The sequence below is a fragment of the Trachemys scripta genome, chromosome 2 (assembly GCF_013100865.1).
Source record: "Trachemys scripta elegans isolate TJP31775 chromosome 2, CAS_Tse_1.0, whole genome shotgun sequence".
NCBI classification, from domain to species: domain Eukaryota; kingdom Metazoa; phylum Chordata; order Testudines; family Emydidae; genus Trachemys; species Trachemys scripta.
Genome location: NC_048299.1, coordinates 38,522,420 through 38,544,175, shown reverse-complemented (window position 1 = coordinate 38,544,175; position 21,756 = coordinate 38,522,420). Strand labels below are relative to the sequence as shown.

Below are 21,756 nucleotides of genomic sequence, written 5' to 3'. Positions count from 1 at the left end.
CAAAACCACGATCCCTAGTGGAAATGCTGAGAGTAAGTGCTAAATAAGAATTTCCTGCCTCTGATGATGACGTTCTTTTCTTTTTTTCCTCATTATGTCTTAGTTTGGCTTTAATGATGAACTCTTAATTAATATGTTATTAATATACTTCAAAATTGGTAGAGTTCATTCAATGTGTAGTATATCACAATTTGTCAAGAACTCATGCAGATGCCTGATGGTCATTTTACAGGGCTGGAAAAGATATGGCACATACTGTTATTCTATTGGACAAATACCCAGAACATTTTCAGAAGCAAATAAAATATGTGAAAGGAATCAGAGTTACCTAGCTTCAATTGAAAATAGGTACGGTAATGACTTTTTCTTTTACTTTTACATTTGTGCTAATGATGGAAATAACTTAGAGCCCTAAGTTCTAAAACAGCCTAGAACTTGTTTATCAAATCTAATGTTGTGTCAAATAAAAATGGTCTAATCTGCAAATAAAAAATCAAGGTGGAATGTTAAAGTTACCTGCTCCTGTGAATTATTTTTTTTTTTAAACAAAATTTCCTTCTAGGGGAATGTGTCATTTTTGTTTTGGAAAAGCGCTTTTCTACATTATAAAACCACCACCTCATGCCATAGCTGCATCCCTAATTTTAGTACCAAATGGTCAGTAGAATGCCCCAAAACTGAGACAAAAGCAAACAAACAAAAATCTGACTTCCTCTTTCCCATCCTATCCCTCAGGCCTTCATTTTTTAGTGAACAGAAGAAAAGAAGAACTCAATTGTTATAAATTATGAACATTCCAAAGTTAATGTGCTGCCTGAATTACGTTAGTAATTATATCTTGTTTAGTTTTAAAATAAATACTACCATGAAAACAAAACTCAATTTCTCTTTGGTTTGACACTTCTTTTTCTTTTTATAGGTATGAACAAGCTTACCTGATTAGTTTGGTTGGGCTGAGGCCCGAACAATATTTCTGGATAGGTCTTTCAGATGTAGAGGAACAAGGGACTTTCAAGTGGACCAATGGTGAAGCAGTTCTGTTTACTCACTGGAATTCAGCAATGCCTGGTATGCACTGCAGTGCTATGTGATGTATATTGTCTGTACTTTAAATATGGTCTCAAACAGTGGTTCTCAAACTAGGGCCGCCGCTTGTTCAGGGAAAGCCCTTGGCAGGCCGAGCTGGTTTGTTTACCTGCCAAGTCTGCAGGTTTGGCCGATCGCGGCTCCCACTGGCTGCGGTTCACCGCTCCAGGCCAATGGGGGCTGCAGGAAGCAGCATGGGCCAAGGGACATGCTGGCCGCCCTTCTTGCAGCCCCATTGGCCTGGAGCGGTGAACCACAGCCAGTGGGAGCTGCGATTGGCTGAACCTGCGGACGCAGCAGGTAAACAAACCGGCCCGGCCCGCCAGGGCCTTTCCCTGAACAAGTGGCGGCCCTAGTTTGAGAACCACTGGTCTAAAAGACTGAATGTTGAATCTCCAATGAGATTTCATTCTCTATCCATTAAAAGATTTTTACAGTTGTTGATAGTTCTCAATACATCTTTATTGATTGGTTTCATTGTCAGGAGATTTGGTATTTCTATTCTCAGAGGAATGCTACGACTTCTGATGTGCTATTTCCATAAGGATAACCTGCTGGCTAGTCTTCACAGGAAAATTAGATGACCTCACAGAACCTTAAGTGCTCTTTACTCTATATGGGAATAACGTTCTGCATACCATTTTCAGGACTTCTCATGGTCAAAGTGGTGAAGGTTCATGTTTAAATTCTATAGGGGTTTCCTTTTTGCCAAAAGTGCTCATGGGATTTAGCATATCACGTGTGCTGCTGGTGTACGTGTGTGTATATATATACTGAGGACCTGATTTTTGGTGACACTAAAGCCACTTTACACAGCCAGAGCAGAGCCCTGGTATTTACACTCACATTAAGGCCCTTTACATGACTAGAATAGTAAACGAGCCCAAGTGTAAATGGGAAATCACGTCCTGAATGCCTTTGCATTAAAATCTCCATCTTTTACCTCATAAAATGTCTTATTAAGTTAACTAGAAGTTTCATTTTTTTTTTGAGCTACTCAGGGCAGGGACTGTCTTCAGACCATTGTCTACCATGTAAATATTACAATGCTATTAAAAAGTACTGCTGTAAATATATCAATAATAATCAATTAATATGTTATATTATTGTCAACTAATTTGTCCTACCTTTTTCTCATTAAGGAAGAAAGCCAGGCTGTGTTGCTATGAGAACCGGAACTGCAGCTGGATTATGGGATGTTCTTAATTGTGAGATGGTGGAAACATTTCTCTGTAAACAATGGGCTGAGGGAGCAACACCACCTACTGTTTCTCCAACAACTCCTTCTCCCACATGCCCACAGGGTTGGGAATCAAGCGCTTATAGTAGTTTATGCTTCAAAGTAAGTTCTAAACTAGTCAGTGGAGGGTGAGAGGCTTCACTCTTGATTTTAAGGAAAGGAGGGGACCCAGTTCTCTCTGCCTTATCTGAGATTAGACCAAGCTCGCCTCAGATAACTGAACTCAGTCCTAAAGATCCAGCTCAATTCCACACCCACCCAGGAATGGAAGAAGATCAGCTGTCCAGTAATATCCTCTGACCTGGGGATGGACAAGGAAGGCAGTCCTTCTATGTGAGGTGTTGGTACTAGTGTGAGTGAATATTGCTGTGAATGTGAATATTGGAGAGTGGAAAAGAAAGGAGGGAGAGACTGACAAGGAAGGTGATTGAAAGGGAGGAAAGTGGTTAAAGAACACAACCCAGAACAAGAGAAGAAAAGAAAGAAGGGGAATGGAGTAAAAGGAAGAAAAAGACAGGAAGATTATACACTAGAGGAAAAAAAACTTCAGTAAAAAATTGGGGGGGGGGAGGGAAGAAGGAACAAAATACATCAAGACATTCAGTCTACGAAAAGAAAAAATGAGTTAAGGCAACTACAGGAAAAGAGAGAACAACAAACACAGAGCAGATCTAGTATTTCTAAAAAAATACTTAATAAAAAGGGAAATGCTAAAATGCTGGTTTAAATAATACAAACAACAAAGCTTGGCATCAGTGGGATTATTTATGTGAGTCATGCTCACCATTGTGAGTAAGGAGTTCCATATTTGCACTCATGACAGGATGGGATATAAGGATAGATGGTATGGGAACACAAATATTAAGTTCACCCAAGGCAGGAGAGAGAGTCTCAAACTTGGCCCATGATAAGAACAGGACGTTACCCATATTCTTTAGGCTAACATCTATCAGGGATGCTGATGGGTTAATTTAAATTAATGTTTGGGAGGAGCTCTGAGCACCTCAAATGAAAAATGATAGATGGCAGATGTCCAAAGACGTAAGAAAGAAGTCTTTTTTAGAAGACATTTGAAATGATCTAAGAAAGAAGCGCAGGACTGGGTGCAAAGTGTTTTCAACATGCTTTGGGATTCTACAGAACAAAGAGTACTAAATGTAAGATGTTAATAGTTTTTCTTTTAGGAGACCCTGTCCTGTCTTGTTTTAGTTTTGTAATTTTTTGTTTTTTAAACAAACCCAAACAAAGGTAATTTTGATTCTGGTTCCATTATCCCCGTATTGGTCCGGTCAGCCCTGTGCTCACCCACTGCTCAAACCTTTTCTTGTGAGGCCTAAGCCACCCTAGTCAGCATATCCAGATGCTCCTCACTCCACTTTTTCTCATCTCTGACAATTCTCCTTCCCACTCATGTCACAGGGTATCCTTGGCACTTCCACAGCTCCTATGAGTTGTAAACTGACTTCTTTCCTTCTCTACTATTCTAACAGCTACAAATCCTCCCCAATATGCCTCACTTCTGTGAGTGAGTGATAGAGCTCCATGCAAAGTGAAACAGTTAAATTTACAAATAGAGCACTCTGTAACCTGTTACCAGTACATAACATACTCTTTGACTTGTTTAGCTGTACAAAATCCCATTTTTAAGGAAAAGAGCTGTTTCTTGATTTTATAATATAACGTAGTATAGAATATTGTATTGTAAACTATATTCTCTTTAGTGTTTTTGTAAGAATACACAACAACAAAAGAAAACATGGTTTGAAGCTCGAGATTTTTGCAGAGAAATAGGAGGAGATCTGACTACCATCCAGAGTAAGGAGGAAAATCGTATAATAAAAACTGCAATAAAGTATGTATCTATTATATTTTAATATAATTAATGATATGTCAAATAATAATAATTAGAAATGCTCTTTTATCCTTTGTGAAATAGTTAGTCTGTAAAAGCAGAAAAATCCTCTGTGTTAGTCAACACTCAAATTATTAATTTTTCTTAGTGGTCACATTTAAAAACAATAGCTTGGGTATATACAGGAGCTTCATACATCAGTGTCATGATATATGAAATATGGTTTGGGAGAATAGAAATTGGTCCAGAGCTCATTTGTGCAAAAACAGCTATATTTACAAAAATAGGAAAAGAAAATAGGGCCAACTTTTGTGACTCATCTTTAACTAATCACTGATTGAACCATTTTCAAAAAAAAAAAAGGCAGCCCTGAATTGACAGACATTTTTCTTTCTTAAAAGAAGACACAATACAGAAGAAACAAAGGTTAAGATCAACATTAATAGTTTTAGTTTTAATTCATCAGCCTCCTCTATGGAATCAGTATGTGGTAATTCCTTCTCTGGGGCCTCTCCTGTACATATATCACAGTTCCCTGGTTAACGACATCTCTGACCTCTTTGTCGCCTCCTGAAGAGCACTCCTATTTAGGTCTCAGGCCTCTAGCCATCATCACCTTTGTCAGGGTGGAATCTCGTGATCCTCTCGCTCCAGACCAGGTCCTTAGGCTGCAGTCTCCTGTAATGAACTGTGACCAACTCAGCGGGTCTGAGTTTAGTTCAGCACCTGCCATTCTGTTCTTTCAGGGGCAATGGCAGAGTTATCTAGTGACCATCCACCTTTCAATAAAGCAAAGTATTATTTTTTCAGATAAAAGTATTACAGATAATACACATCTTAAAAATAATAAACTGCTTCTACACATGCCTCACTTATCACATAGAGGCTCTGGTAGGTTTGAATTACTTCAGGTTTTTTCTGTGTGGCCTGTCTGTCTTGGTTACAATCTCCAGTCTGTCCATTCTTGGATAGAGTGTGAGTCACTGTCTCTGTCTCTGGTCAAAGCTGATACTTTACATGATTTCAAGTCCTTTGTTATCTTACACTTCTTGAACCAGATCAAACCAGTTTATGCTATTCCCAGAGGGACTAGCAAATACTTGTTACCTGTGTTTTATCCCCCTTGTCTTAAATTCCTTCAATAAACATCCTTAATCTTACCCATTGAGCCAGGATAAAAGTCACTAGTCTGCCCATAAAGATATTGATAACATTTATGAAGTTAATACAATAGTTTTTGAATACTCCATGATTCCAGGGCATTGCATTGGTCATATCAGATACCAATGAGTTTGATCTGATGATACTGTCAGCAGTAAATAATTTGAATTTTCAATTGAAAACTGCAAAATGTCAATTGATCTCCTTGATGGATAATAAGGTATTTCTATAGAGAACTTGTTGAAGTACTGTAAGGTCCTGATCCGACGCTCACTGAAATCAGTGGGATTCCTTCTGCTGCTGCGGGGAGCCCCAGGTCCTTTAAATCCCCGCCAGAGCCCTGCTGCCGCTACCCTGGGGCTCTGGCAGCGGGGCTCCGGCGGTGATTTAAAGGGCCTGGGGCTCCGGCCGCTGCGGGGAGCCTTGGGCCCTTTAAATCACCAGCCGGTCTGGTCCAGCATGGCGTGCTGGCTCTTGCTTTCACCTCTGGTTTTTGATTATATAAACTATACTTATACCTATTTATATACTGTTCTCTTCCTGTAATATATACTAGAAAAGGTGGATCCTTATATAGTACTTATTGGATTGGTATATTTTCCTTGAATACTGACGAAGGATTTGCATGGAGTGATGGCTCTCCGGTGAGTAATTTAATTTTTAACCACATTTCTGCGTTCAGGATGTCTTTTTTTCTCTATTCTTATCTCAGCCTATTCCTGTTGTCTCCTCTCCCTCCTCTCATAGGCCCTAATCCTGCCAACACTTCACTTTTACTACTCTGAGTGTCCCATTGAAACCAATGGCACATTTGAACATTGATCACTTTGAAATCCATGGGATACTCATGGTAGTAAAGTTAAGCATGCGTGTGTTTTCAGGATTGGGGCCCCGGGCCACCCAACTGAGCTCCCAGCCTTTCCTGAAGAAATGCTTCTTCTACTATTCACTACTCCAACTACAGACTTCAGTTAGAGTCAGTTGCCTTGTTCATGTCAAAGCATATAGAGCATACTATCCTTTCTAAGGGAAACCAAAGATCTCCAGTCATTGCTTTTGAAAGCCAAAGCATGTACAAGAGGTTTCTAATACCACTAGCATTAGCCTTGAATCCTGGGAACAGTAGATGTCTAATACTTATATGCTTGCTTGTTGTTGTGACCAACATCATGTTATCTGACATTTATTACAAAATTTGCAGTCATCCCCTCCTCTCCCACCACTGCCACCACTACCTTCCCAGGATATTACAGGTATTACTCCTGGTTACAGACCCAAACCAAGAAAAAAATAAGTGGACCATGTCCTAAAAGACAGGCTCAGTTTGACTGCAAAAGGGCTCAAATTCCAGAGCTGTGAGCCCTTCACTAACAACACCCTTCTACTAACCCCCAGGAGGTCAGCCATAGAGAAAGGCAGCAAGAGAATTGCAGTGAAATGCAGGTGTTACCTTGGAGTGAGGAGTTGGGAGTCTAAGGAGTGGGGTCTCCGAGATAGCCATGTCCAAAAGGATTCAGGGCTTTATAAAGAATTACATACAAGAAAAGATGTTAAAATAAAAATGATTTAGGTTGCAAGGTCAAGCATTTGAAAGTAAGGAAACGCCAGATTCACAGTTGCCCACACAACCGTAAGTCTTCCCCTTTGTGCCCTTTTCCATCCTATGCCCTGACTATGAGAGGGTTCCTTTGGAAAACATGAATATTTAGGCATTCCTCATTTTCCAATGTTTGACTTTAACTTAAATACTCGTAACTTTCTTTTAAAATTCTTTGAGCGTGTTTAATTTCCAAAGGAAAAAACGATTCTATTATGTGCAACTCTAACAACCTTGCCCCATTATGCATCAGCTGATTATACACCATCAGCAGGGATTGAACCCTCAACCTTCAGCATTGTACCACAATGCTCATTCCCAACAAAGGAAGGTGTGAGTCAGGGTGAATGCTTGTGAGATTGTTAACTTCAAGTGACAATTTCCTGAGCAGGGGCCTAGTCCCTGCTTGTTTTGGAGATGCAGGTAACTTTTCCTCACAAAGGGAGATTTTAACAATTCCCATCACTTATGGATCTAGGAAGACACTCTGCTGCTACTCTTGGACGCAAAACACAGAAAGTGCAGGTCAAGGGGAGGGGAGGTAAACATGGCTTTAAGCAATCTCTGTGCCCCCAGATGCCAGCTGTGGGGTGCTCTGATTTACAGCAGCCTTACCTGGCTGCAGACGGGCTGTTCTGCAGCTTGTAGAATCCCAGTATCTCAATCAGTGCTGTGAAGAGTTCTCTCCCATCCCCACATTGCTTCTTGTGCTGGAGCTTGCAAGGGATGCAGCATCAGGCTGCCATTACAGCAATGTACAAGGGCAGAAGCAGGGGGAGACTCTCTACCAGTGTCTGTTTAATAGCCACAAGACAGCTCTATCATGCAGGTGGTCAAGTGAAGTTTATCCAGCACATACAGAAACAACAGCAGTGAGGCTGGATGAAACTTGCAGCCAGAGAAGCAAGTGCACTTGTCTGTTCCTACCCTGACATTGTGTCCTCAGACTGCAGACAGGATGTAAAGCTCTTCACAGCAAGAAATGCTTCATTTTACTCCCACTGAAGATAATCTCAGTCCACCAGTGGCTCACTATGCTATGCCTGAAACTATGCTCATCCTCACAAGTGTTGAGCACGTTGTTTCCACTACACTCCTGCTTTCCCAGTCCCATTGAATAAGAGACTAAATCTGTAAAACAAGCCCTGGTCACTCTTGCATGACAATGCAGAAAACAAACACCATCCCTCTTTAAGGCAAAAATAGTAACTAAGCCGTTTTCTACAATAGGTAAGGTACACAGACTGGGGAGAGAGATTAAGAAACCAGAAAGGAGACAAAGATTGTGGAGTGGTCCAAGGATACAGTTTTTCCTTATATTGGGGGAAAGCATCTTGCGAAATGCTGCATGACTGGATTTGTCAGATAAAAAAAGGTAGGATTGCTTCCCCCTATAAATAAGAAAATTAAACAGATTTTTTTTTTCTAAAAAGTCCCTTTGGTGGGCTAATTACAAATTAAAGAGGTGAGATTTTGAAAACTATACTTTACTTAAGGTTACATGCAGTTGAACATGCATATGCCTAAATAAAAGGCATATATATAACTGGTGAGTTTGTATATGTCCTATAGAAAACAAATTCAATATGTGGTTGGTTAATGTTCTTTATAGGTTCATACCATAAAAGTTAACACTATTAATAATTATGGTGTGTTCTGTGAAACATTTGTTTTTATACTTGTATAAGTCTCCCTAACAAAGGAAGGGTTTCAGAAATAACCATAGATTGAGTATCCTCTTACCTCTGTGTGTGAATATTTGTATTGAGTGGCACTGGAAGCAACTGAAAACAATTGTGGATTAGATCAGAGAGTTCGGACTAATCTGTTTAGATGAGATAGTATCTCTGGAACCTTATGTGCTTTTCTAATTGAGATTAAGCTTGTTTTCTTGTGTTTGGTAACACAACTGTGTCTAGTAACATTGATGAAAATATCTGGAAATACTTTGTAGTAGTTTTTAAATTTAATTATTTTTTTCTGGTACAATATATAAATAATTATGACTTGTATAGTCATAGAAATTACCTGAAAAATCCACACTTGTACATTTTTGAAATGTAATGTTTGATTAGTGTTTTACAAAAGGGCATGAGGGGAGGAAAATAAATTGGCTTCCTTAATTTAAATGTAGAAGGCCAAATTCTCCTCTCAGTTGTATAAGGACAACCCCTTTTGGTTGAAGAGTGTTACTCTAATGTAACCAAAGTTGGGGGGAGGGTTAAGCTTCACATAGTTAAATTGTTATCAAACTAGAACTTTGCAAAAATTTTAATGCAAAAGTTGAAGCCATTCAAAATTAGCCGGATTTCAGTTCACACGCAGATCGGAGCAGCAGGTTTGTGTTTGTTTTTTTGGGCTTAGTAATCTTTTTGCCAATGTTTGATGTGAAGATTTCTTCTCTATCTGCAACATGTTGAAGCTTTAGAAGCTGTCTCATTGGGTCATTTTAGACAAGTCTGGCCAGAGAGCTGTTTAGCTGAGGAGCCTAGGGAGCTGGGCAATCTGCCAGATGGATGCTTGGACAGCTTAGGGAACCAGAGAGCCACCTGTTTGCCAGACAGGTAACGCAGCCCAAGGAGCTGGAAAACAAGGAAGCCTCAGAGGTCAAGGAGCCTGGTGGCCAGGAGAATCAGGGAGCCCTCATGTTCACCAAGTGAGCTGCCCTGGGAGCTAGCCAACTGGGGAATAGGGCATCCAGGGACCAGCTAGCTGGGGGTTCCTGGCATACTGGGGAGCCCAGCAAGCAAGCAGACCAGGATCCAGCAAACCAAGCAGCCAGCCACCCAGGAAAGCTGCCTCCCTACTGGGCAGGCAGCGTGGGAGCCACACAGCCCAGTAGCCTGCTAGCAGAGGGAGCCCAGCAAGCCAGGCAGCTTTGGGAGCCAGCTGGTTTGGCAAGAAGTCCAGTAGCTTTGCCTGGTTTCCATCTAAAGTAACTGTCGGTGGAACAGACACATTCCCACTGGAATCAGCATTATTGCTATCACTGCTGGATGGGCACATGACAGAAATGCTCTAAGCTCCCTTGAGTAAGAAATCAAGTGCTTCTCAGAAAAGCAATGGCCAAAAGCCATGGGTATCTTGTTCCATCAGAACTGATCAATCAAAATAAATGGCTGATGATCCATATATTCACACTTCCTCTCATCTTAACAACATTCAGGCACTATGACACTGGAGTAAATTTAATTAAAAACTTATTTAGATTGTGGTGAATGGGTCGCTCTGGATGTTAGATCCATTTTCTGCTGCAGTTGATAGAATTTAAACATAACCATTGACTGTGCCTACCATGATATTTTTCTGATTGAAAAACATTAACATTGTGATGGTGTCTAAAACATCTTAATTAACACTGCATTTCTTTGCATGAAATCACTGTATAAAATAAATTTTCCTTGAAGAATATGCATGACGTACCTTACACATTCAGATTTTCTCTTGTTCTGCAGGAGTATCATTAAAATCAGAACCAATTAGCAAGTATGGTAAGCTTTTTTTTTTAATTCATTTTTTGGGGGAGGGATATTAACTCTTAATAAAACTGCTATTGTAGAATAAATGTTTTGTGCTACAGATGTAGAATTTATGGATACATTATTTACTTTCCAGAATATCAGACCACTAAAGATGGATGGATTATATATGAAGACAAACAGTATTTTTTCAGCAGAAATGAGGTGCCTATGGAAAAAGCCCGAGAGTTCTGCCAGAAGAATTTTGCGGATCTTGCTGTAATTGAGAGTGAAAGTGAAAGAAAGTTTCTATGGAAAACTGTAAGAAAAAACATTTATTTCAGAAATAAATAATTTAGCATACTGGGAAATAGATACTTTTGATATTATGTTTCTGAACCGTTGGAAAACACAAATTGAGACATGTTGTCTTGAGGGGAGTGGAGCCATGAATTTTTTTTTTTTGATGATGATGAAATTTGCCTGCTGTTGAATTTATGGGACTTCCTCCAAAATATACCTAGTTACTTGTGAAATTGTTCACATTTGAGAAAAATGTCAACCAGGTGTGTTCGCTTGTCTATCAAGTGCCCCTTGAGTCAGTCTGACCTAGTGGAAGAAGCGTCATAAGGTTGTGGATTCCTGGAGCTCCTGAGTTCTCTGTATGTGACTAGCCTTAGTAGTAATTTACACTAATATGACACTGGACAAACATAATTTCTGTCTCACAGCACCCCGAGTACATGGATAAATATCACTGTCCCTGTTTTAGAGATGTGGAAATTGAGGATCGGAAGTTGTTACACAATTATGCAGTATTTAGGGACCTAATTAAAGGTGGTGCTGACTGTCTGCAGTTCCTAATGACTTCAGACTTCCGTGTGAGTTGTTGGTACTCAAGACCTCTGAAAAGCAGACCACTTTTACTGAGATACCTAAATATAGATTTAGGCTCTGATTCAGGAAAATATTTAAGCATGTGATTAAATCCACCTCTATTTAGAATAGCATTTAAGTACATGCTTACCTTTAAATTCATGATTAAATCCCATCGATTTCAATTATTGTCTTCTCTTCAGACTGTACAGTACCCACCTAATCAATTGAAAGAGAATGGCTGCTTGTTTTGCCTAAGACCTCTTTATGACATATAAAGGAATTATTTAATTAAAATGTCATCTTCTTATTTTAGGGTATCTTTCCGCATAAGACCAGATCATATTTCATTGGTTTAACAGTGAGTCTTGATAAAAGGTTTAGGTAAGTAAATATGAACATCTAGGCTTTTAACATGTAGCAAAATAAATTGTATTTAGGTCATCAAAAGTGAAGGGTCTATAAATGCTACCATTTTCAAGAGTTGATGATAACTCAGTTATAGTTAGTTGTGGACTAATCTTAGCAGAAGAGTGACCATAAGTGGCTGAATAAGTGGAAAGTGCTCTGGTAATCAGTTCCTTTCTGACTATATCTCCCTTAGGAAAGCTATCATCTCTCCAGCTGTGCAGACTCCTGTATAACACCGATAGACCCTGGCCGTTGGCAGGCAGGATCAAACCTGGGACCTCTGAAGCTATACTAGACACGATAAATCGTCCCCCGCTGGATAGATCGCTGCCTGCCAATCCGGCGGGTAATGTAGACCAGCCCTTAGTGTATGAGCCTCTACTGCATGAGCTAAAAGCCACAGATCTCTTAGCTAAGGCTGTAGCAGACTCATCAATCTCTAGATGGTCTAGGGAAGGGGTAGGGAACCTTTTTACTATCGGGGGCCATTGACTCACAGAAAAAGATCAGTCACGGGCCACACACAGCCCAGCGGGATGGGGGGGCACGGAGGCTAGGGGCTTCTCCTAGGCTCTGGGGTGGGGCCATAAATGGGTTCAGGGTGCAGGAGGGGGCTTTGGGCTGGGGTAGGGGGCTGAGGTGAAGGAGAGGGTAAGGACTCCAGCTGGGGGTGCAGGCTCTAGGGTGGGACTGGGGATGAGGCGTTTGAGGTGCAGGAGGGGACTCCAGGCTGGGGCCAAGAGGTTTGGAGTGCAGGAGTGGGCTCAGGGGAGGAGATTGGGATGTGGAGGGGGGGGGTAGGTACAGGGTCTGGGAAGGAGTTAGGGGGCGGGGGGGGGGTCAGACTGGGGCAGGGAGTATGGGGGGGGGGGTGGGGGGGGGGGTGGGGGTGGGGGGGGGGGTTCTGACCGGGGGGGGGGGTTTCAGGGTGCGGGCTCTAGCTGGGTGGTACTTACCGCAGGTGGCTCCTAGGCGGGAGCAGGACTAAGGCAGGCTTCCTGCCTGCCCTGGCTCTGTGCTGTTCCCAGAAGTGGCCGGCCAGTGGGAGCTGTGGAACCGGTGCTGGGGATGGGGGCAGCATGCGGAGCTTCCCTGATCGCCCCTGCTTCTACGGGCTGCAGGGACATGCTGGTTGCTTTCAGGAGCTATGTGGAGCCGACCGGACTTTTAACCGGGGAAGGAGGGGTGCTGAGGCTCAGGACTTCCAGCCTGCAGTGCAGAGACTGGCAGCAGGCTGGATTAAATTAAGCTGCAGGCTATAGGTTCCCTACCCCTGGTCTAGGGGCTACTAGAGTGGAATAGAGCACCACACCAAGCAGGCATGGGTTGCATCTGCTCTCCATGATGCTTCATGTCACCTCTTTGCATCTCACTGTGCTATCAAAGCTGCCATATGTCATCATTATTTTGTCAAAGCTTTCTTCTGGTTCCTGACTTAGAATCATAGAACTGGAAGGGACCTCGAGAGGTCATCTAGTCCAGTCCCCTGTATTCAAGGGCAGGACTAAGTATTATCTAGACCATCCCTGACAGGTGTTTGTCCAACCTGCTCTTAAAAATCCCCAGTGATGGAGATTCCACAACCTCCTTAGGCAATTTATTCCTGTGCTTAACCACTCTGACAGTTAGGAAGTTTTTCCTAATGTTCAACCTAAACTGCCCTTGCTGCAATTTAAACCCGTTGCTTCTTGTCCTATCCTCAGAGGTTAAGAAGAACAGTTTTTCTCCCTCCTCCTTGGAAGAACCTTTTATGTACTTGAAAACTGTTATCATGTCCCCTCTGTCTTCTCTTCTCCAGACTAAACAAATCCAGTTTTTTCAATCTTCCCTCATAGGTCATGTTTTCTAGACCTTTAATAATTGTTGTTGCTCTTCTCTGGACTTTCTCCAATTTGTCCACATCTTTCCTGAAATGTGGCACCCAGAACTGGACACAATACTTCGATTGAGCCCTAATCAGCGCAGAGTAGAACGGAAGAATGAATTCTCATGTCTTGCTTATAATACTCCTGCTAATACATCCCAGAATGATGTTTTGCAAGTGTTGCACTGTTGACTCATATTTAGCTTGTGGTCCACTATGACACCCAAATCCCTTTCCACAGTACTCCTTCCTAGACAGTCATTTCCCATTTTATATGTGTGCACCTGATTGTTCCTTCCTAAGTGGAGTACTTTGCATTTGTCCTTATTGAATTTCATCCTATTTACTTCAGACCATTTCTCCAGTTTAACCAGATCATTTTGAATTTTAATCCTCCAAAGCATTCGCAACCCCTCCCAGTTTGGTATCATCTGCAAACTTTATAAGTGTACTCTCTCTGCCATTATCTGAATCATTGATGAAGATATTGAACAGAACCAGACCCAGAACCGATACCTGTGGGACCTCACTCATTATACCCTTCCAGCATGATTGTGAACCACTGATAACTACTCTCTGGGAACAATTTTCCAACCGGTTATGCACCCACCTTATAGTAGCTTCATTTAGGTTGTATTTCCCTAGTTTGTTTAAGAAAGTCATGTGAGACAGTATCAAAAGCCCTACTAAAATCAAAATATACCACATCTACCACTTCCCTCCTATCCACAAGGCTTGTTACCCCGTCAAAGAAAGCTATCAGGTTGGTTTGACACAATTTGTTCTTGACAAATCCATGCTGACTATTATTTATCACCTCATCTTCTAGGTTTTTGCAAATTAATTTCTTAATTATTTGCTCCATTATCTTTTCGGGTACAGAAGTTAAGCTGACTGGTCTGTAATTTCCCGGGTTGTCCTTATTTCCCTTTTTATAGATGGGCATTATATTTGCCCTTCAACTGACATTCCATGTCTTTCTGGAATCCAGTGCAACCAGAATCTTTGAAGCCCTGAGGGTTTCATGTGCTTTTCTCCTGCTGTATATATAGAGAGACTTTTCCCCATGCCCATCCTTTTGTTTGGCACAATTTTACATAGAAGGGATGATTTTCAGGTGCTTATGACTGATTTATCACTTAAAAAATTATTCAAAATAAGATGTTGGTTTTTTTCATTTCAGTTGACTTATTTTGGGAGTAGTTCACCTCCCCCTAAAACAGAGAATGAGTGTGGAGGACGTTAGGTTGGGGCAGCGGTAGGGACAGCGGTAGAAGGGTATAAGCTGAGAGAGTTTCTACAAGTCTCTATGCAGGAACAAAGACTGAAGAGATATTGGTAACCTATTGAGATATTTATCTTCAGAGAGTAACAATTACAGATAAGTAGCTCATCTCATTTTTTGCTTATGGGAAATCAATAGCAATTCACAGCTGGAAGAACAGAAAACATTTATAAAAATATATCATATCTGTTTAAGTAATTGCCATATTTGATATTCATTATTTGTATTAGAACTGCTTGAACACTGTTTCCAAATTTATTTAATGATTTCTATCAATTGATGGGAAATTATTTTTGATTTTTTTACATTTCCCAATCTGTAATATTTGTTTTACATAATTTATCTCAACAAAGGAATAATCAAAGTAAAGAAATAAAAATTCCTGACCTGATGCTCATGATTTTAGCCATGTAACTCCCATTATTGCTAATGGACATCATGCACCTAAAACTGTACATAGAAATTATGAATATACCTTTTTGGATTCTTGCCAAATGATTTTTGTAATGTATTGATGTGCCTCTTTCTAAAAGTGATTTGATTAATGATTACTGTTACATCCTTTCTTTTAGCTGGCTGGATGGAACCCCAGTGAATTACGTAGCCTGGGCTCCCAATGAACCTAATTTTGCAAATAATGATGAAAATTGTGTGATCATGATATCAACTGTAGGTAAGTGACAGGACTAGGTTTTTAGATTTTATTTTTTGTGTGTACAGAACTAAGATATCTCTTTCTGGGTTGTTTCTGGCTTGCCGCCACATCATGTAGTCTGTTGGATCTAGTCTTTTAAAGGGCTTGTCACCACTTCTCCAGAGAGAGGCTCGTGCTGGATAAGTGGGATGGGCCTACTGAAAAGCTGCCATACTGCACCTTTCATTCCTAAGCCCTTTACAAATTTATATACAAAAAGCACCACTAAATGCAGAAGTCTGTGGGATTGAAGGTAAAAACCATCCAGTATGTGCAGAAGGGAGGAGCATACATTTGCATAATAAGGGAAAAACCCTTATCTTATAAAATGCTCTATAACATTCTCACAGAACAAAGAAAGTTTCAGAGCTAAATTTTCCTCTCAGTTACATCAATGTAACCCAGCTGAAGTGAAGGGGCTGCATCAGTGTAAGTGAGATGAGAATCAGGCCCTCCGTTTTTAAGATGCTGTCTGAAATCCCACAGCACTCAATGTAGAATGAAGAGACTAGAAAACCCTGACTTGCCTTGAACTCCAGAGAGACTTAAATATTTCAAAGCAGTTGGTTAAAATGCTAAAACATCTCCTAAAGGAGATGCTAAAAGTTCCATCTCTAATGTATATTTTTCTCTATTAAAAAAAAATCTATTTAAATTTGTTTGTGCCACAGAAAATTCTTCTGTCAAACATCAAGCTATTACTTCTCAACCTGTATCCCTGGAAATTCTCCTATTCAGGCTCCATGTGAAAGAAAGCAGAATTAAGAGTATTTGATATAAACAGTTTGTTCTTTTGAGTCACTTCCTTCCCCTCTTCCTTCCCCCTCCCACCCCCACTCCCCCACATTTCTTGTTCATTTTTAATTGCCCTGTCACAGGGTACTGGCCAAGTAACTAACTGTATGGAACAGCTCCTGTCAATAAATACCTATTTTTTTGTGAACAATACATAGATTTGTACATTTTCCAAGTAGCTTAGCTGACAAATGGTTTTTAAGATGTGTATATTCTACTCTTACAGAATATAAATGCTGTTTTTAAACAAAATAGGAAGTGTCAGATTATCATTCCATTTATCAATATTATACATTCATTTACTTACTATAGTTAATTTTTTTCAGGTTTGTGGAATGATGTAAATTGTGGCTATCCAAGTGGTTTTATCTGTGAAAGGCACAACAGTACCATCAACTCAACATTTGCTCCTGCACCTCTAGGAGGCTGTCCAGAAACTTGGCTTTTGTTTAACAATAAGGTACATTACAATTTACTAAAGATATTTGTTATTTGGCAGAGTAGGTGAACAAAGGACATGTTTTTATGGTTAGAATATTACGTTGGACAGTGATTATCCAAGTTGGCAGGCTGGGCCATTTTGGAGATATTATACCATTTTAAACCTCCAAAGCAATGAGTCTGTAGGTTGAATTACTTAAGACAGAAGTACGCTTTGTAAGTCTTTGCTGATATAACTTACACTTTCTTTTTCCCCCCCTGTAATTTATGTCCCATTTTAGGGACTGAAGTTATCAGTGGTCAACCTGAAAAGATAATATAAAACAGTCCTCTCAGCTAGGGTAAATTAGAAAGAACACTTTGAACAATAAATATTTAATTTTCATAAAGTTTTCCAAATGGTTGGATTCAGAATGAAAGAGTAAAAATGATAGGGTTTCAGCATAGGTTTATGTATAGCTTTGGCTTGAAATTTTTCTTTGATGCACCAGATGATTTATACAGATTCCTGGGATGGTGTCCTTAGCCTCTGTTTGCCAGAAGCTGGGAATAGGTGACAGGGGATGGATCACTTTATTATCACCTGTTTTGTTCATTCCCTCTGGGGCACCTGGCATACTGGGCTAGATGGACCTTTGGTCTGACCCAGTATAGCTGTTCTAACGTTCTTATGTTCTGTTTTCTTTCCACTCAAATGCAATCGCTACTTTACAAACTCTGTATTAGTCTTGTATTCTGAAAGTGTTAGGTGACAAGATCTAACTGTGAAATTTCAGACAGTTCAGGAGCATGAATGATCACTAGAAAGAGTTACGAGTGGCAGCATGAGAAACATTTCAGATCAGTGTATGCAGCTGTATGACCATAACCAATAAGAAGTTATATTTCTCTAGCTGTAAATTCTCTAACAATAAGGATATCACATTAGCATTGTGGGAAGAATTTATTACTAAATAATAAAATTGAAAGTCTTCCTATACTGTATACCAAGAAATGCATGCCCTCCTCCCTCCATCTCCCCCCCCCAAAAAAAAAACATACAGGAAAAAGAGCATTATGTCATTGTAATTTGTCATTGTAGAGCATCATGTATACCGAACATTTACCACCCATTTTTCTCTTTTCCCCAATTTCACTTTCACTGATAGTGGTAGAGGTAGGAGAAGGAAATGTGAAAGGGGCAGAAAGATCAAGCTGTGGTCAAAGTGTTTGATTTTAAATTACTCTACAGTTGCAACAGTAGGAACTGTCTCATCTTTCGGTGTTTTTGGATAGCTTATTACCTGACAGTAGGGAGCAGATAAAGCTAGTGTCATGTGTATTCCACAGCCACAGAATTTGTTGTGAAATTCACCCCTTGCTCCAAAGTATGAGCTTTCATTTCTACCACAGTGCCAGAGAATGTAATATGGACATTGCATATGACTGCATTCTAAACAGAGAATAGGATAGATACAAGTTTGGTATCCTTTTCTCCCCCACACCCCCAACCACAAATACACTTTCAAATTATTCAAGAGGGCTATTAAATATTTTCATGTAACTGATGCATTTGGAGACCAAAATTCTTTGTAACAAGACTACAGTATTTAGTCTCATCCTGATAATGCTATACAACTAATTTTTTTCTCAAAATTAATAATACAGCTATGACAATGAATAAAACTACCAATATATCAGTATTGCGTGATCCAACCATGCACCTATCATCACTGTAAAAAAACCTGGTTCAAACCAGCATCACTAAATGATAAGAGATTTACTAATCAATAATCTGAATCCCAGACTAATGATTCTGGCTAGAATCAAAGGCTATCTAGAACTAAAGGCTGTGACTAAACCAACCAGCCTAACATCCTTTAAACTGCGATTGTTGTTAAGTAGGATGTGTTGTGCTGAACTTAAACATGGTTATCTAAGTATTGTGGTTGTTGGTCCCACTTCATCTCACCCATCTCCTACCACTGTAACCCTTCAGTTTTCCATTTTGCTTCTCCTGTTCCTCTCCCCATTCTCCTTATTCCTGTTCCCTTTCTATTTTCCTCTCCTTCAGTTTACTTCTCTCTCTACTCATTCCCCTATTTCACATCCGCTCTCTCTCTTCCAATCCTCTATTTGAACCCCGAGTATCCTCTCACAAAAAGCCTCTACATTTTTGTAACTTAAAAAACACAGCAAGCTCTAACAACACAGCACATGTCTATCATCATCCTGATCGCTTTGGGCTAAATTGGGATCCTGTCTTATGCATGGTACAGTGTGAGCAGCGGGAGTATGTACACGTACATGTCTTGCATAACCCACATAAAAGCTGCTCCTGAGCTGATTGGCCATACAAGGCGACTATGGGAAGACTAGTTGTGCCAGGAGAAGTACACTCGGTAGAGGACTATCAGAAATTACTTTCCATCTAGTACAATCAGGGAATGCCTCCAGTACTTTCCTGTTAATTGAGTTTGCCTAGTAAATATCAATTTATGACTACAAAATAAAACCTCCATTGGTACTTTTTACTCAATTTATGACTGCCAAAATAAAAGCACACTGATAATGGAACTTCTAGCATTTAGTATTCATACTGTTTTAGCTTCAGACCACATTTAATTTAAATTTTATAAGATACTAGAATAGAACTAAGATGCAACAGAAGAAGGCTCTTAAGAGCTGCAGAAACTGACTGGGGTTGGTTTCAGTTACACTAGAACTCTCCAGATTTAGGCTTTGCATGCGGAAAAATAATCAATATTATGTCTGTTTTATTTTATTGCATTGTTTTCATATAGTAGATGGAAAGCAATCGTTTTTCTGTGAGATGCACTTTAAAAAAAAACTGCATGTTCTCCCTGTCACTGAGGGATAAGATGAACTTTAACAATAAACCTCTAAGTTGTTTGAATTGATGATGGGTTTCAGCTCAGGTTTAGCAAAATTTAAATTACAGATCCTAAAGCTTTCCTAGCCTTCCCATCCTTGCTTCCTTTCTATGGGAAGATAAATAGCACGTGAGTAATCAGTATTATTCACATATAACAGCTTCCATTTGGTTTGCAGCATTGAATGAAATGTCCAGTTGATTTTTCTTTTTCAGTGTTTCAAAATATTTGGCTCAAGTGAAAACGAGACATTGACGTGGCATGCGGCACGAATGGCTTGTATAAATTTAGGAGGAAACCTGGCTTCCATACCAAATAAAGAAGTCCAAGGTATAACGTGTGAACCCTTTGGTACTAAATGAAACATCAACCAGTTCCCATAAAACAATTATAAATGAAGGCAAAAAATAAAACTGCAGTTATACATTCTACTCTTTTTGCCTGTTGTATAAATGTAACAAAAAAATGATAAGAAATGGGCTTTGGGATCATAGGAACATAGAAACTGCCATACCAGATTAGACCAGCAGTCCATCTAATCCTGTGTCCTGTTTCTGAGACTGTCTCTGTGACAGAAGCTTCAGAGAAAAGTGCCACAAACCTCATAGTGTACAGTTATGGAATAATCTGCTCCCTCAGGAAATTACTTCCTAATCCCATCAGTTATTGGCTGGTTTTTACCCTGAACTATGAGAGTTTATATTCATTATTACATACAAAAAACTACATTAGGTGCTCAGAAATTAGGAAATGTCAAAATTAAGGTTGCCTGAAGTCAGACTAGATGATCACAATGGTTCTTTCTGACCTTGGAATCTATCAATCTTAATTTGGCCTCCTTGTGCACCTGCATTATGAGACAGCCTTTAATTATGTATACATGTAACCCACACACCTTTTGGGTGGGTGTTCTGTCCCATCTAGTGGCACCAAGACCACTTAAAGATGGAGAGAAAATGAGTCTGCTCTACAACCTTTAGCTAACAGGCAGTTGGCTTTTAGCCCATGCAGTAGAGGCTCATAGACTAGGCTTCAGAGCTCCCAGGTTTGATCCCATCTGCCGACGACCAGGGTCTTGCCGGCTTTACATACACATACTATTTTTTCCACATGATCCCTGCCTTCAGTGCACAGCCTGAGTCAGCTTCCCCCATTGTCCTCCTGATTTCCATTACTCTGCCTTCTGCCGCATTCTGTTAGTGAAAAAGCTGATTCTCAGTTTTTTACCCCCTGAAATCTGTTCCCCAAAGTTCAATTCACTGCTATTCATGAATATTTAGATAGCTGCCAGGTTGTGTGAAAATATTCACTAACAACAAAAGATTATTCTTCCAAGTATCCACACCAGAAAGTTTGTGGGTCACTATTCATTGTTCACTATTCTGCTGCCTGAAAAGTTTCATGTTGTTCAGTCAGGGAATAAAAGTGACCAATCACACACCAAGAGTAATGAACACTAGAAGTTAATAGTTCATAAACAGACCACAGTATTGTTGTGAGCTGGGTGAAACCTTATTATGGGTTGGGTTAAAATCTCGTACAAACTATCATTTAAGAAAGTTGTAAGAGACGGGTAACGGGGAACACCTAAAACAAGGCATAATAGTCTGCCCAGAAATTAGTACAATGAGGGTGGGGGTTCTAGTGGGTATTGTGACCAGGGTGGGAGGGTGTGTGTCAGAGAGAGAACACATACACAAATTGAAAACAGACAAGAACAGAAAGAGTGGCAGAGGCAAAAAGCAAGGAAGCCAAGCAGTGTCCTGTGTGAGCCATAGGCACTGACTCTGTGGGTGCTCCGGGCTGGAGCACCCATGGAGAAAAATTGGTGGGTGCTCTGCACCCACGGCAGCCAAGCTCCCCACCCCAGCTCACCTTGCCTCTGCCTTCACCTTCTCCCCTGAGCATGCTGCATCCCCGCTTCTCCTCCCAGCACTTGCCACTGCGAAACAGCTGTTTCGCGGTGTAAGAAGCTCCGAGAGGGAGGGGGAGGAGCGGGAACATGGTGCGCTCAGGGGAGGAGGCGGGGAAGAGGCGGGGCTTGGGCAGGGATTTGGGGAAGGAGTCCAATTGGGGCAGGGAGGGGGCAGAGTTGGGGTGGGGACTTTGGGGAAGGGGTTGGA

General features: G+C 40.5%; 1 protein-coding gene across 2 annotated transcripts in view; it reads left to right on the top strand.

The window, feature by feature from the left end:
* The window catches only part of LOC117872157 (macrophage mannose receptor 1-like), a 57,413-nt gene that overhangs the window by 19,980 nt on the left and 15,677 nt on the right, over positions 1-21,756 (top strand). For both annotated transcript variants that reach the window (XM_034760336.1, XM_034760337.1), the window contains exons 10-21: positions 233-348; positions 920-1,068; positions 2,229-2,428; positions 4,048-4,178; positions 5,896-5,983; positions 8,167-8,311; positions 10,392-10,427; positions 10,552-10,715; positions 11,587-11,654; positions 15,403-15,503; positions 16,646-16,779; positions 19,849-19,963. In XM_034760336.1, coding sequence (XP_034616227.1) covers positions 233-348; positions 920-1,068; positions 2,229-2,428; positions 4,048-4,178; positions 5,896-5,983; positions 8,167-8,311; positions 10,392-10,427; positions 10,552-10,715; positions 11,587-11,654; positions 15,403-15,503; positions 16,646-16,779; positions 19,849-19,963 — 1,447 coding nt within the window. The remainder of the gene's footprint in view (positions 1-232; positions 349-919; positions 1,069-2,228; positions 2,429-4,047; positions 4,179-5,895; positions 5,984-8,166; positions 8,312-10,391; positions 10,428-10,551; positions 10,716-11,586; positions 11,655-15,402; positions 15,504-16,645; positions 16,780-19,848; positions 19,964-21,756) is intronic.